The 15885-nt window shown below is 22.8% G+C and overlaps 5 protein-coding genes across 5 annotated transcripts; 1 reads left to right on the forward strand and 4 right to left on the reverse strand. All coding sequences in view use genetic code 6, as the record gives it.

Moving 5' to 3' along the window:
• Positions 1-403: 403 nt before the first annotated feature.
• Positions 404-3082, forward strand: TTHERM_01161040 (piwi domain protein; the record flags this gene model as incomplete). Its single annotated transcript, XM_001018296.3, has 6 exons — positions 404-1250; positions 1325-1938; positions 2016-2324; positions 2380-2517; positions 2583-2721; positions 2787-3082. The coding sequence occupies 6 exons, from the start codon at positions 404-406 to the stop codon at positions 3080-3082; spliced, it is 2343 nt and encodes a 780-aa protein (XP_001018296.1).
• A 979-nt stretch (positions 3083-4061) lies between these two features.
• Positions 4062-7910, reverse strand: TTHERM_001161050 (kinase domain protein; the record flags this gene model as incomplete). Its single annotated transcript, XM_012798320.1, has 4 exons — positions 4062-4157; positions 4358-4482; positions 4549-4974; positions 6377-7910. 4 exons carry the CDS (start codon positions 7908-7910, stop codon positions 4062-4064), a joined length of 2181 nt encoding a protein of 726 aa, XP_012653774.1.
• Positions 7911-8760: 850 nt separating this feature from the next.
• Positions 8761-10602, reverse strand: TTHERM_001161061 (kinase domain protein; the record flags this gene model as incomplete). The annotated part of the gene is made up of 1 exon (XM_012798321.1): positions 8761-10602. The coding sequence occupies one exon, from the start codon at positions 10600-10602 to the stop codon at positions 8761-8763; it is 1842 nt and encodes a 613-aa protein (XP_012653775.1).
• Positions 10603-11877: 1275 nt separating this feature from the next.
• On the reverse strand, positions 11878-12261 carry TTHERM_01163050 (hypothetical protein; the record flags this gene model as incomplete). The annotated part of the gene is made up of 1 exon (XM_001018299.2): positions 11878-12261. The coding sequence occupies exon 1, from the start codon at positions 12205-12207 to the stop codon at positions 11878-11880; it is 330 nt and encodes a 109-aa protein (XP_001018299.1). The 5' UTR covers positions 12208-12261.
• Positions 12262-13605: 1344 nt separating this feature from the next.
• On the reverse strand, positions 13606-14870 carry TTHERM_001163050 (transmembrane protein, putative; the record flags this gene model as incomplete). Its single annotated transcript, XM_012798322.1, has 2 exons — positions 13606-13624; positions 13696-14870. 2 exons carry the CDS (start codon positions 14868-14870, stop codon positions 13606-13608), a joined length of 1194 nt encoding a protein of 397 aa, XP_012653776.1.
• Positions 14871-15885: the final 1015 nt, after the last annotated feature.

A 15885-nucleotide genomic window follows, 5' to 3' on the forward strand; every position in this document is an offset into this window, starting at 1 on the left:
TAACAAAATGATTCTCTTAAACTTTAGAGTGTTTTTCAGTTGAATTAATTCAATGGTATTTATTTTCAGCTAAAAATTATTAGCTAATTGATCAATAAACAATCACAAATAATTATGATTAATAATTTAATATTTTTTAAATATCTTTTGATGAAATCTCCAAACAAATTAGATCATTCCTTACCCGTTAATCAAACATAAATAACTAATTAATTAACATTCTACTAAATTGTAGCTTAAAAGTTAGCTAAAACATATTGATTTGATTAGCCTAAACCATCTAAAAAGATTTTTTTTGCTAATTAAATTTACTTTAAAAAGTAGAACTCTGCTCAAGTAAATTTCTAATAATTCTAATAAATAAATAAAAAATAATCAAAAAAAAGCGATATAATTAACATCCATGTCTAACAAAGGCCTTGTCTAAAACAATCCTAGGTTGAGATTCTTGTGCAACTATTACTAGGTTATGCTCCACAACGAGAAGATCTACAGCTATTAATTTTCTGTGGAAGGGATGGAAGCTGCAGAAGTGATGAAAAGAACTGGTGAAATCCTAAAAGCTTGCATCAACAAACTAAGAGAAGTTTTTACTAATAAATTCTTGTTTTAGCACTCTGTCTTATACTCTCCTGTACAACTACAAGCTAACTAAATGACAGAAATAGGAACTGTTGATACTAAGACTGTGAGCCTCAAACTTTTGGGAGAGGCAAATAACGAAAGAGAAGTTTAAAACATTTTTGGACGTCTTATCAAAACAGTATTTGCTAAGATTAAGCTCAATAAACTAGGAAGAAAGTACTTCGATCCAGCTTCTCGTAAAGAGTATAACGAATATGATTTAGCTGTTTTCAGTGGGTATGAGAGCTCATTAGAAAAATACTCATTTAATCAAAAACTTCTGAATATAGATAGTTGCTTTAAAGTCTAAAGAACCTCAAATCTATTGCAAGCTCTTCAATAAGTAAAAGATAGAAATGACCTTTCAGGATTTGTAGGTAATACTGTTATCACCTCTTACAATGGTAAATTTCACCGTATAGAATCTATTGAAAAAGATATGTCTCCTAATGATGCATTTGAAGATAGAAAAGGAACTAAAAAAACATATATGCAATACTACAAAGAAGCCTATAATATTGGTAACATCGACCCAAACTAGCCTCTTGTGAAATGTGTTGAGCTAAAAGGTAAGACTAAGACTCCTTTCACTTACTATTTGATTCCTTCACTATGCCAAGTCACAGGTAAAAAAATAATTATAATTTTTATGAAAGTAGAACTTAATTTATTCAAATAAATTTATTCACTTATAAATAAGGATTGACTGATTAACAGAGAAATGATTTCAATTTAATGAAAAAGCTTGCTGAAGTAACCAAACCAAAAGCCGGAGAAAGAATTGCTTAAGCAAGCAAATTTATTTAAAGAATAAAATAAGATGCAGATAAAACATTGAAAGATTGGTCAGTTGAAATATGTGAAAAACCTTAAACTATTGACTACAAGCAACTTGATGCAGGTAATATGGAAATGCAACAAGGAAAAAAAAAGATAAATGTTGCTACAGGTAATTTAGATCGTGACACCTAAACTTAAATGTTTGAACAACCTTCTCTCAATATGTGGGCTATTATTTACAGTGATCGTGACTAAAAAACATTTGACAGTCTTCTAAGAACATTTTAAGAGTGCTTAAAATTCTACAATTATCCATGCAAACCTCCTAATTGCATCAGTGTCTAAAGCAGAGGAGCCTAAGATTGGATAAATGCTCTAAAGAATGCTCCTGATAATGTTTAAATGGCTGTTTTCTTACTCCCAGGAAAGAAAAAAGCAGGAATGTATTATGATGAAATCAAAAGATATTTCACAAATGTTAAACCTATTCCAACATAAGTTATTCTTGCAAGCACCGCAATGAAAGATAAAGGGGTAAATATTGATTTAATATATAATGCTTAAACGTATTTTTTTATTTATATTAATTTTATTTTTTATTAAATTTTAAGCTGAGAAGTGTTGTAAATAAACTTTTGATGCAAATTTGTGCAAAAACCGGTGGTGTTCCTTGGGTTATGGATAATTTACCCTTTTAGAACTTACCAACAATGGTGGTAGGAATGGATGTTTTCCACAATACTCCTGGAAAAAAAGAATCAATTTTCGGATTTGTTTCAACAGTAGATAGGAATTTCTCAAAATACTACTCTCACTCCCACGTGCTACCAACTGGTTAAGAAATCACTCCTTTCCTTTAGCAAGTTTATGAATAAGCTCTTAAGGAGTTTAAGGATTCAAATGGAGTTTATCCTTAGCAGGTTTTAAATTTAATAATGAATTATTTAAATTTATCTGTATTTTATATTATTACAGATCATCATTTTCAGAGACGGTGTTGGTGAAGGCTAATTTAATGCTGTAAAAGACATTGAAATGCCTCAGTTAAAACAAGCTTGCCAAAAAATAAATGGTTGTGAAAATATTAAATTCACTCTCATTATAGTCAACAAGGTATTTTAATTAATGAAGATAAAATATATTTTATTTATTAAAGTAATCATATAATTAATAATTAGAAAGTTGGAGCTAAGTTTTACTAAAGCCAAGATGGGAATGTGGGTTCAGCTGAAAACCCACCACAAGGAGCTCTAATTGAAGATAGAGTTACGAAGGGAGTTAATGACTTCTTTATTGTCAGCTAAAAGACAAATCAAGGTACTTAAATTCATATTTTAAATATTAAGAAAACCTGATAAAATTTGTTATATATTGAAATAAAGGTACTGCTTCTCCTACTCACTACACTATTATCTATAACGATATGATTGATGAGGCTTTGCAAAAAGATAACTCTCCTTAATACAGAGAATTTAAGAGAGACCTTTAAGTTCTAGCTTTCAAGCTTTGCTTCTTGTACTATAACTGGACTGGAGCCATTAAAACTCCATCTGCAGTTAGGTATGCTCACACCCTTTCCAACTTTGTAGGAGACAGATACAATCCTAGAAAGAACGATGACACTTTGATCCAAGCTCACCCTAAATATGATAAATTTAGATCTCTCTACTTCATTTGAAGATTTTATTTTAGCTATTTATTTTAGTTGAAATTAATATTATTTTTTTGTATTCATTTATTTTCTTTTCTATAAATATATTTTGTAGTTCATTTTATAAAATTTTCTTTTGATAAAATTATTTGTCTCTAAAATCACTTTTTATTAAAAAATTTAAATTATTATCAATTGAAATTAAAATAAATTATTTAGATTTTATAAAATTAAAAAAAAATGTTTTATTTTTTTTGTTTTTAATAAACTTTCAAATTTTAAAATAAAATAAATTAAATTAAATAATTGATTCTTTTTTTTATTTTTACAGAGACAAAAACAATTTTTAAGCTTACTGATATCTAAAAATATTTCATTGAAATTACTTAATAATATTTTTTTTTATTTAAAAAACTTTTAAAGATGAAATGAAATGAGAAATCCTAGTTTTTTCATATTTATCGATTAGCTTTAAGAATCAACGATTAATTAACTATTTTTCTTTTTAATTAATTAATTGATTTAAATTTCAATTTTAAATATTAAATTTTTTTTCTTGGGAGTTTTCAGTAAATTTTAAGAAATAAAAAGGTAAAGCAAAGCGCGCCGCAGTATGATAAATTCATAATTAATATTAGGAAAATAAATTTTATGATTATAAATTAATGTTTATAATAAATCTTTGAAGATATTGACAAAAGAGGGACATTTAAATGTAATACAAAATACTATAATAGAATATAAACAAAAAAATATAAAATATAATTTAAAATATCCAAAATTTATAAAATTAAGAAGAATGTTATTATTATTTATCTAACCTTGATTTTAGTTTATACATATTTGATATTTAGTTGGTTTGGTTGTTGTTGTTGTTGTTATTGTTAGTCGTTTTTTTATTGGTTGTTTTATTTATTTATTTTTATATAAATTAGGTAAGTTTCTTTAATACCATCTATCATTATTTGGTTCATACACTTGTTCTATCTATATTTAGCTCGCTTCCTCATTTACAAAAGCAGTTTTTATATTTCCAAATTACCTTATTAGATATACTAGTTGTTACTTCTATATCATTGCACTTATCCCTTAATTTCCATACCTTATTATTTTTAAACAAAAATTTGCATTTTCATTAACTTAATAGCCAAATTCCAATTTTTTTATTATAAAAATTTAAATTTAAAATTTCATGAACCATTTTAGTTAAAGAAAGTATTTTTAATTTTACATCTCGAAAGTATTTTTGTTTTAATTTCCAAATACTTCCTTCAAATATATTAGAAAGTAAAAGAAAGTTACCTTTTTTTTAATTATATAGCTATCGTTTTATGTGAATTTATGATCAAAATATTATTCTATAACTTCTTCTTCCATCCAAACCACTTGCTTTAGCTGTTCAACTATCATATTGAAGTACTTTTCAGCTTTTTTATGTTAAAAAAAATTATAGTCATCAAATCTTTTCAAATGCTAATTTTTTTAGAAATTACCTAGCAAATCCCAATAAAAGTATTTTCCCACAGCAGACTCTTCATAGCTCTTGATATAATTAACTTTAACTGGATCAAAAAGTTTTTCGATACTGTGTTTATCAATAGGTATAGGGACTATTGCGTTTTAATTACAAGAAGGTCTTTAATGATAATAGATGAAGGACAAAGCAGATATTGTGAAAAAAATAATAGTTAAAACTATGAAAACGTTCAATTTTGTATTTTATGATATTTTGCTTTCTACGATTTCCTTTGGCAAAACTTCTGGCATTTATTTAGTATAGTCAAGTCTCTGCTAAACAGATTCTAAAGAATATTAACAACGAGATCTGAAATCAAATTTAGTATCACTATCCAATGATGCTGAGCCAGAATCTTAAGTTGATTGGCTAATCATGCTCATTTTGAATGCACTATTCCTCACTTTATTAGAATATAATGTAGAAAATGTATTATTCTTATTTCTAACTAGCTTGCTAAATAATAAATGATTGTTTACTTGAAAATTATGGTTTATAAATTCTTTAAGAATTGTTGAAATGATTTATTATTATATATTAAATTCTTTTGTTTTTTGTCTATATTTTTCTTAATAGCTTAAAATTGATAAAAATTATTGATATTAATAAGGATTTTGATTATAATTCAGTGATGATTAATTCATTCACAATTAAATAATAAAATTTATGTATATCCACTTTTTTTATCTTATATCACTAATAATTTTCATTTGTGGATATAGAATTGTCTTAAACAGCTTGTAGGTTGCATGTTCATATCAATAAGAAAAATATTAGAATATATTTTTACATTTTGTAATCAACTTAAATTAATTGCTTCATATTACTATTCAATTTCCTTTTTTTATACAAATACTAATGATTAGAATAAGATTTCACTAAAAAAATTGAAATTAAATTAAAAAATATTAAATCTAATAAATCATCTCCTTCTTAAATTTTAAAATGAATATTCTTTTCTTTGAAATTTTTATTTTTCTTACTAAAGTTAACATGCCATCAAAAATATATTTATAATTCTTTATTAAGATTAATTCGCTGTAATAATATTTATTCTAAAATAATTTAGAGTTATAAATGATACAAATTAATAAATGAGTATTTATTTTGACTATTCAATACTATTTTAAACTTTATATTAAAATCAAAATCAAAAAATTTTTGCATTTTTTGTTAAAATGAAGAGATAGAAAAATTATTAAATTCACAAATATTTATTTTTATAATTATATAATAACAATCAATACTAAATCAAAAATTAGAATATTATTTTTTTTAATAAAAAATATTTAAATATGCTTTCAGCTAGAAAATAAAATTTTTTTTGTTGAGATTTATTTAATGAGAACATATAATAGATAGATAGCTTAAAAAATAAATTTTACTTTTAATGATAATTAAATTTTTTAGTTTAATTTAAAATTGAATTAAAAATATTCAACTCAATTTTACTTTTTAAGATTAATTTAGTTCCTACTTTACCTTTAAAATTTCATCTCTGCATGATTCAAGTTAATAAAGGTCATAGCATAACTAATAATAGTTGATTGATTTGTTATAATCTTATAGAGTAGTATCTAATTAATAAAATAAACCCAGGTACAATAAGCAATATGCATTATTGGGCGAATTATTTAAACACTAATCCATAATTTAGATTGCTTCATTATATTTGAATTGGTGTTAATAGTAATTAGCCAAGTGCACATAACAGAAACCTTAACTTTTTGTTTTATGAAAGCACATATTAATGTAATTTCTTGAATCAGATAGAGGTTATTTTGAGTAAAAAATAGTTAAAATACTTTCATTTAAATGCATCTTTAAAATAGAATCTGCAACTCCAGTACTACAAATATATCCTACTTTCTCTGAATCTAAGCATCCTTTAAAAAAATGGTATTACGCAATATAAAAACCTTAAAGATCATCATGCACTTAAGCATAGCAAGCTTCAATTTATTGACTACAAGCTTAAATTGAAGCATGGGCTGTTAAGAAGGCTAGTAAATTGGCCATGATTATTAAAATGGCATCATAGAAAATCACTATTAAAATTACAATTAATCTAAACGAGAGACGACTTTTTTTAACTTCCTTAGAGTTATATGTAAATTCATGGCATAGATTTATAAAAGGATTGCCTTTCTCAATGCACACTTCAATTAGTTTATCTTTTTATAATTATTCTTAAGTTGATTTAAATCGATAAACTTCTAATAAACTATCTTAGCAAATTTAATTTTCTTTACCTTCTTATAAACACTTTTTGTAAGCTTAAGCTGAATCGTCATATTTCTAAATACTTTTATAAAAATCGCCAACAGCTTAGTAATATTGTTGATCTTTAGGATGTTGCTCAATACAAAGAAGTAATAAATCAATAGCAGCTTTAGGCTTTTCTTTCATATTCTAAGCACTTTTAAATAACTTTTTTGCTAATTGGCATCCATCCCAAATATCTGATTTTACTTTTTTTATACCTTTTAGGATGTCTTTAAGTAGAGGAGGACTTTAATTTTTGCTTTCAAAAATAGTCAAAAAAGTAGAAATAAGCTGTTCATCTAAATTATCGACAAGAAGTTCTCTATTAAATCTATCAACTAAATTAGCTCCTCCGAGTTGGTATATTACTTAAATTGAGGCTAATACATCAATTTATTTCAACTTTGTCTTATCTACTTTCAAAATATTCTATGTCACGTCAATCTCATTTTCACTTATCTACTAATTTACATTGTAAAGCAATGATATCTTATTCTTTTAATTTTATATTTGCAGACTTTAAACTCTTCTAAAAATATTTGCGTTAAAATATCCATTGCAAACAACCTTTAATTAATTGTTTTTATCTATCATTATTGTTGATAAATCAATATCCCTTGCTTCTTTTTTTTTAGAATGAATATGTTCCAAAGCTTAAAAGAGCTAATCACTAAAGCTTATAATTTATGGGAGAAATAATTGATTTGTTTGTCTACTTCTTAACCACTACTCTAAGCTAGATTCATACCTCTCTGTGACTATCAAAAAATAGTAACCTATTTCAAAGTAGTCAACGACTTTAAGTACATTTTTATGATTAAATGTTTTCATAACTTTTACTTCCTGCTATGCATTTTAATAAATAGTTTTATCTATGTTATTAACTCCGTCAAACATGTTTATGATTTTCAAGTTATACTCATTGTTTTTATCATCTGAAACTACTGCCCTGGATATATATGATTGATCATACAAAGTCATCTATAAAGTTTTATACCTTTATTCATGATACAATTTTTCTGCTAAATCTTTTATTTAAAAAAACTCTCTTTCTCTATTTTTATTTGAACTCATATTTATTTCTTTGTATGTTTGTTTTTATGTTTAGATTTAATAAACACTTAATCTATTTTTTTGTATAAATTCAATCAAGTATTTTTTAAAACAATCTAAATTCACTATATTTCAACATTTGGATATTCATTATTAAGAGATGAGTAGATATTCATAATTAATAATTATAATAATTCATATTAGCTAAATCCATCCATTTATTTGATAAAAAATATCTAACAAAAATAAAAATTTCATAAGGATTTTTTAATCCAAATTATTTTATTTTTTAAAGAAATGCTAATAAAAATAACATATTTTTGTGTTTAATAAATTCTAAATAAATAAAAACAATTTTTAGAAGCATTAAATTAAAAATGATAAATATTTTCTATTGATTGATAATAGAAAAAATATTAAAATCAAATAAATAACTTTTAAAGATAAAAATAATTTCAGGATAAAATATTTATGATAAAAGATATAAAATATATTTTTTTAATGACAATTTTTAAAAAAGCAAGCATAGTAAAAATTAAAATTTGCATAAAATTTTAAATGAACAAATGAGTAAATAATTAAATAAATAAAAATCTATAAAAAATTTTAATATATATACATTAATAAATATCAATTATATATATACTTAGTAATTTTTAATTTTATACATTGTAATGCTATATAAATATATAATTTATTTTATTATCATATTTATTAAATATTAGGATATTCAAGGTCCATATTATTAGAAAATAAAATCTTTTTTGTTGAGATTTATTTAATGAGAACATATAATAGATAGATAGCTTAAAAAATAAATTTTAATGATAATTAAATTTTTTATTTTAATTTAAAATTGAATTAAAAATATTCAACTCAATTTTACTTTTTAAGATTAATTTAGTTCCTATTTTACTTTTTAAGGTTAATTTAGTTGCTATTTTACCTTTAAAATCTCATCTCTGCATGATTCAAGTTAATAAAGATCATAGCATAACTAATAATAGTTGATTGATTTGTTATAATCTTATAGAGTAGTATCTAATTAATAAAATAAACCCAGGTACATTAAGCAATATGCATTATTGGGCAAAGATTTTAAACACTTATCCATAATTTAGATTGCTTCATTATATTTGAATTGGTGTTAATAGTAATTAGCCAAGTGCACATAACAGAAACCTTAACTTTTTGATGTTTTATGAAAGCACTATTGAATGTAAATTCTTGAATCATATAGAGGTTATTTTGAGTAAAAAATAATTGAAACACAATCATTTAAATACATCTTTAAAATAGAATCTGCAACTCCAGTACTACAAATATATCCTACTTTCTCTGAATCTAAACATCCTTTAAAAAAATGGTATTACGCAATATAAAAACCTTAAAGATCATCATGCACTTAAGCATAGCAAGCTTCAATTTATTGACTACAAGCTTAAATTGAAGCATGGGCTGATATGAAGGCTAGTAAATTGGCCATGATTACTAAAATGACATCTTTGAAAATCACTATTAAAATTACAATTAATTTAAACGAGATACGACTTTTTTTAACTTCCTTAGAGTTATATGTAAATTCATGACATAGATTTATAAAAGGATTGCCTTTCTCAATGCACACTTCAATTAGTTTATCTTTTTATAATTATTCTTAAGTTGATTTAAATTGATAAACTTCTAATAAACTATCTTAGCAAATTTAATTTTCTTTACCTTCTTATAAACACTTTTTGTAAGCTTAAGCCGAATCGTCATATTTCTAAATACTTTTATAAAAATCGCCAACAGCTTAGTAATATTGTGGATCTTTAGGATGTTGCTCAATACAAAGAAGTAATAGATCAATAGCAGCTTAAGGCTTTTCTTTCATATTCTAAGCACTTTTAAATAACTTTTTTGCGAATTGGCATCCATCCCAAATATCTGATTTTACTTTTTTTATACTTTTTAGGATATCTTTAAGTAGAGGAGGATTTTAATTTTTGCTTTCAAAAATAGTCAAAAAAGTAGAAATAAGCTGTTCATCTAAATTATCAACAAGAAGTTCTCTATTAAATCTATCAACTAAATTAGCTCCTCCGAGTTGGTATATTACTTAAATTGAGGCTAATACATCAATTTATTTCAACTTTGTCTTATCTACTTTCAAAATATTCTATGTCATGTCAATCTCATTTTCACTTATCTGCTAATTTACATTGTAAAGCAATGATATCTTATTCTTTTAATTTTATATTTGCAGACTTTAAACTCTTCTAAAAATATTTGCGTTAAAATATCCATTGCAAACAACCTTTAATTAATTGTTTTTATCTATCATTATTGTTGATAAATCAATATCCCTTGCTTCTTTTTTTTTAGAATGAATATGTTCCAAAGCTTAAAAGAGCTAATCACTAAAGCTTATAATTTATGGGAGAAATAATTGATTTGTTTGTCTACTTCTTAACCACTACTCTAAGCTAGATTCATACCTCTCTGTGACTATTAAAAAATAGTAACCTATTTCAAAGTAGTCAACGACTTTAAGTACATTTTTATGATTAAATGTTTTCATAACTTTTACTTCCTGCTATGCATTTTAATAAATAGTTTTATCTATGTTATTAACTCCGTCAAACATGTTTATGATTTTCAAGTTATACTCATTGTTTTTATCATCTGAAACTACTGCCCTGGATATATATGATTGATCATACAAAATCATCTATAAAGTTTTATACCTTTATTCATGATACAATTTTTCTGCTAAATCTTTTATTTAAAAAAACTCTCTTTCTCTATTTTTATTTGATCTCATATTTATTTCTTTGTATGTTTGTTTTTATGTTTAGATTTAATAAACACTTAATCTATTTTTTTGTATAAATTCAATAAAGTATTTTTTAAAACAATCTAAATTCACTATATTTCAACATTTGGAGATTCATTATGACGAGATAAGTAGATATTCGTAATTAATAATTATAATCAATGAAATTCACTATATTTCAACATTTGGATATTCATTATTAAGAGATGAGTAGATATTCATAATTAATAATTATAATAATTCATATAAGCTAAATCCATCCATTTATTTGATAAAAAATATCTAACAAAAATAAAAATTTCATAAGGATTTTTTAATCCTAATTATTTTATTTTTTAAACAAATGCTAATAAAAATAACATGTTTTTGTGTTTAATAAATTCTAAATAAATAAAAACAATTTTTAGAAGCATTAAATTAAAAATGATAAATATTTTCTATTGATTGATAATAGAAAAAATATTAAAATCAAATAAATAACTTTTAAAGATAAAAATAATTTCAGGATAAAATATTTATGATAAAAGATATAAAATATATTTTTTTAATGACAATTTTTAAAAAAGCAACCATAGTAAAAATTAAAATTTGCATAAAATTTTAAATGAACAAATGAGTAAATAATTAAATAAATAAAAATCTATAAAAAATTTAAATATATATACATTAATAAATATCAATTACATATAAACTTAGTAATTTTTAATTTTATACATTGTAATACTATATAAATATATAATTTATTTTATTATCATATTTATCAAATATTAGGATATTCAAATGCACAAAAAAATTGTTTGAGTATTAATTTATTAGAGTGCTAATTTAGAGATTTGCAATATATAATAAAAATTGTATGCAATTTAATTAATTTAAGAAAATAGAATTTATATTTGACTTAACTTTTGTTTGATTTATATGTCTTAATCTTTCAAAGTTTTCCCTAATATTATGATTAACAATATAATTCCAGTAATTTTAAAGACAAGTGATAAGTTAATTAAAAACGAATTAAGATATTTATTAATTATTTCTTAAAAATTAATACAAGGACAAAAGATACATTTTTATAGGGAAATAATATACTTTTTTTTTTAAAAAAATTATATATATTTTATAATGGGAATTATTTATTTATTTATGAATGAATGAATGAATGAATATTCATTTTCAAGCCTTTTAATAACTAACAGCTTATAATGTATTTGTCCAGGATTAGTAAAATACATCAACACTCCAGTTTTAGTTACCTACTTTTAAAACAAATCTGTACTTAACACCTGAGACAACTTGTGAATAGACACCAGTGAGTTGAGGATTTGAGTTAGAATTAATGACATTTTTTTATTACAAGTAATTGAGACCTACTTAGTATGCTTATAACAAACTTAAATCAACGTCAACCTTATTAAATCCACCTACGATCTATTTGTTTGTAACTTTAGCGTATGCAAAGCTTAGACATATAACTAATATGCACAAAATTAGTATTTTTCTCATTGTTTTTTTAATTTGTATTTGTTTTTTAATATTTTTTAAATATTTATTTATTATGTTTTTAAATTAAATTTGTTTAATTTTAAATAAATTCTTAACAAAGGTTGATAAATAAATATAATCCAGTTTAATTGAGGTATAATTTGAAGCGTTTTTGATTTCTTCATTTTTTGTTTTGAATTTAGAAAACAATTTTATTTTTTGAGAGTATGCTTCGTATTTAAATTTTTGTTAGTAGTCGTGAATCAATAAATAGAATATTAGAAAAAAATTAAAGCCTAAACCTGCATAAATTCTCTATGATCCATTTTTTCGTTTTTAAGCATCAGCGTTTTTAAATTTTCTTAGATAAATTATTTAATAGATCTTAAAGATTTTATTCTATTTAATTTTTTTGTTGCTTTTATTAAATAAAGTAAAAACTTTAAAATGTGTGCTTATATTACCTAAAGCAGATAAATAAATCAATTTTAGAATCTATATTAACTTTAAATCGCTTAAGAATGCTTTTTTAACCTCAAAATTAGTTTATGAAAATAATATTTACAAACCGTTTTGAATTTTAATTTATTTTCAGTTCGAACATAATTTTCTTTTAGCTGATATCTTATTTTTTTCCAGAAAAATTAGAAAACAAATGAATTATTATCCAATGATTAATTTACGTCATTAAAGTGATCAAATAATTAACAAAAAAGAATTTATTTCAAATCAAAAAGATTTAGATATATCTTAATTTCTCAATTTTCACTTTATAAATATTGTTTCATATATTTTATTTTAAAATCATTATTTTGAGATTTTTAAAGAAAAATTATTTTTAGATTTTTTTTTTTTAAAACAGAAAATATATTATATAAATAGAAATAAGAAAATAGTTAAAATTTAAATTTTATAATAGTACTATTTTTCATAGTTTCTAAGAATTTTTCATGAATCAACCATACTGAGTTCAATTTTGTGAGTATAATATCTATCACTCTAATTCAATAATTAGCTTGTCAGGTTTTATTAAGTTTTTTATATTGTAAATTAATCATTAAATAATAATTTTTATTTTTATTTACTTTATCTACAAACAATCAGTCTTCAAATAAATCGTAAAAGATAATAATAGGATGAAAGATCAATTCGTTTGAAATAAATTTCTAAAATGCTAGCTTTTGATGTAAAGTGCTATTTATTTAACTTAAACGCTAATTATTCAAAAAATGAAGCTACTTTTTGAGATCAGATTCTGTTTCCTAAATATTTTCAATAGCCAAAAATATATCCTTTTCAAATAACACTTTTATTATTTTATATAAATCAGCTGTTTTTGTGATTTTTGTTTTGAGTAATTTAATCTAAGGAAGTACTGTTTTAATTTACAGAATAAATTGGAAACTGTTTACTGAAATATCAGCATTTAAAACTACTTCTTGAAAATATTTAGAATTTAAAAATTATTTTCTTTCATAATGAGCTGAACATATTTCAGATTTACCAAACGAACAGAGCAAAGTATCTAGAAGATCAGTTTAATTTATAAAAGTTTCTGGATTGATATAAATATCAACTTATTTAACATTATCAAAGTTTATCAAATTTTAACTAATTTCTGTTTATTCTTATTATTGAATATATTTTCTTAGCTAGTTAACATTATCTGTTTCAAGAAATGTAGGATTTTTTCCATTAATTAGATTCTAATACTCTCTATATTTTACTATCGTTAAAAGCACAGAGAGTCCAATTAAGCTCAAACAAAAGTACTAAAAAGTGATAATATCATCTAAGTTTATCAAGTAGAATATATATAAAGTTAAAAGAAAAGTTTTTTGGATCAGAGAATATTTAATAGATGAAATTTAACATATAGATTTCAATTGATTTTTTTCAAGTCTAAATTTTAAACTTTAAGTATCAATATGAAAAATAATTTAAGCTAAGCTAGAATTAGGATGGAAAATATTTGTTTACAAATATTAAAGTCTCTTTCTTATGCTTAAAAAATAATAGCAAAGCACCATAATTATGAAAAACACAGAGTAAATAAGTAATAACCAATTAGGAAACTACATTAATAATGTCAAACAAGTCATCATATGAAAAGCTTAGATCATTGATTATTTTAGTAAAAACTTTGGTTATTATAGTAATGAGAAGTCCAGTTGATTTAAAAGGTTTCTCTGTATGTCAGCGTAGGGTGCCTGATCATTGTATCTGTGAATTAATTTATGAAATAAATCTAATCCGATAGAAAATGTCATCCATAACAAGATAAATTGATTTTCACATATTTATTTATGATAGATGAACAAATAAGCTATTTTCAAGAAATAAGTAAAAGAATTTATATAAATTATTTCATAAGAACTTTTAATATTTGAGGGAATATAAGTTAAAAGATTTTAATATTAATCATCTTCTACTTTGTTTAAATAGTAGTAAGCATCTTCTGATAGAATTAAAGTGCTAACAAAATTAACAAATTTGATATTTTTGCGCACATGATAAATAAACGCTGATAAGATTAACCTCTTTATTGAAAACCAGAATATGAGCAAACCATTTGTTAACCAATTAATTTCCTATAAAATAATATTTATTAACAAAATTAATAGTAAATGTGAGTTAATCTAAATTTTTACTTAAAAATTTTGAATGAACAGATAAATCATCATCATAAATGATATTTTTTAAAATACCATTGCAAAAATTAGTAATTAAGCATACTCTTTTTCTCTAGCCATATTCTAAATATTTTTATTATTTTTGGTAGAATATATGAGTTATCTATCAACTTGTTAGCAAATAAGTTTCAAGCGTTAAGTGAATTTATCGTTGATTATTTTATCTGTTTCCTTTTTTATGCATATTTTTAAATAGGTTATTTAAATAATTTTCATTTTGCAAAATAAGCTAATTCCAAAAATTTAAAATTTTAAATCTAATCATCCAGTAAAATATATGAAGTAACTTAGCTATGGAAAAGGAAAAATGAAAAAATTGATACCTTCTTTTATTTAGTATTTAAAAATTGAAGTAGCCTTAGTAAATCTTGAAAAATTAAAAGTTAAAAACTCTACTTTTATATTTAAATATTGCACTTAATTTATTATTATTTTTTTACTTTTTGTTCTTGCTTAAATTAAATGTCATTTGATAAGCAATTAATCTCTAGTTAGTTAATAAAAGGAATCGAGAATAAAGTAGATGTTTTTTAAATTTTAGTAGAATTAAAAGTTTCAGAGAAATCAATTGGGATATTAATTTATTATACATTAAATAAATTAAAACACTATATTCAATTTAAATTCATTATTAATTTTATTTCATAACTATTAATAATAAATTTTTTACATTTAAGAAACCTCCTTTATTTATATATTTAAGTAAAATTGAAAAGTTATGTGAAATATTTTATAAATTTTATAAGATATTTTTTTAATTTATTAAAAAGATAAATGATAGAAATAAAAAGCTTCTGTTTTACATAAATTAAAAAATAAAACAAATTCGACAAAGTAAATTTAAAAATAAAACAAATTTCTTTTTATTTTTTTGGTTTTTTATTTTAAATTAAACCTTAAATAATTTAATTATAAAATTTAAAGTAATTTAGAGGGGTTGGGGTTGGGGTTGGGGTTGGGGTTGGGGTTGGGGTTGGGGTTGGGGTTGGGGTTGGGGTTGGGGTTG

The sequence above is a fragment of the Tetrahymena thermophila genome (genome assembly GCF_000189635.1).
Source record: "Tetrahymena thermophila SB210 genomic scaffold scf_8254593, whole genome shotgun sequence".
NCBI classification, from domain to species: Eukaryota; Ciliophora; class Oligohymenophorea; order Hymenostomatida; family Tetrahymenidae; genus Tetrahymena; species Tetrahymena thermophila.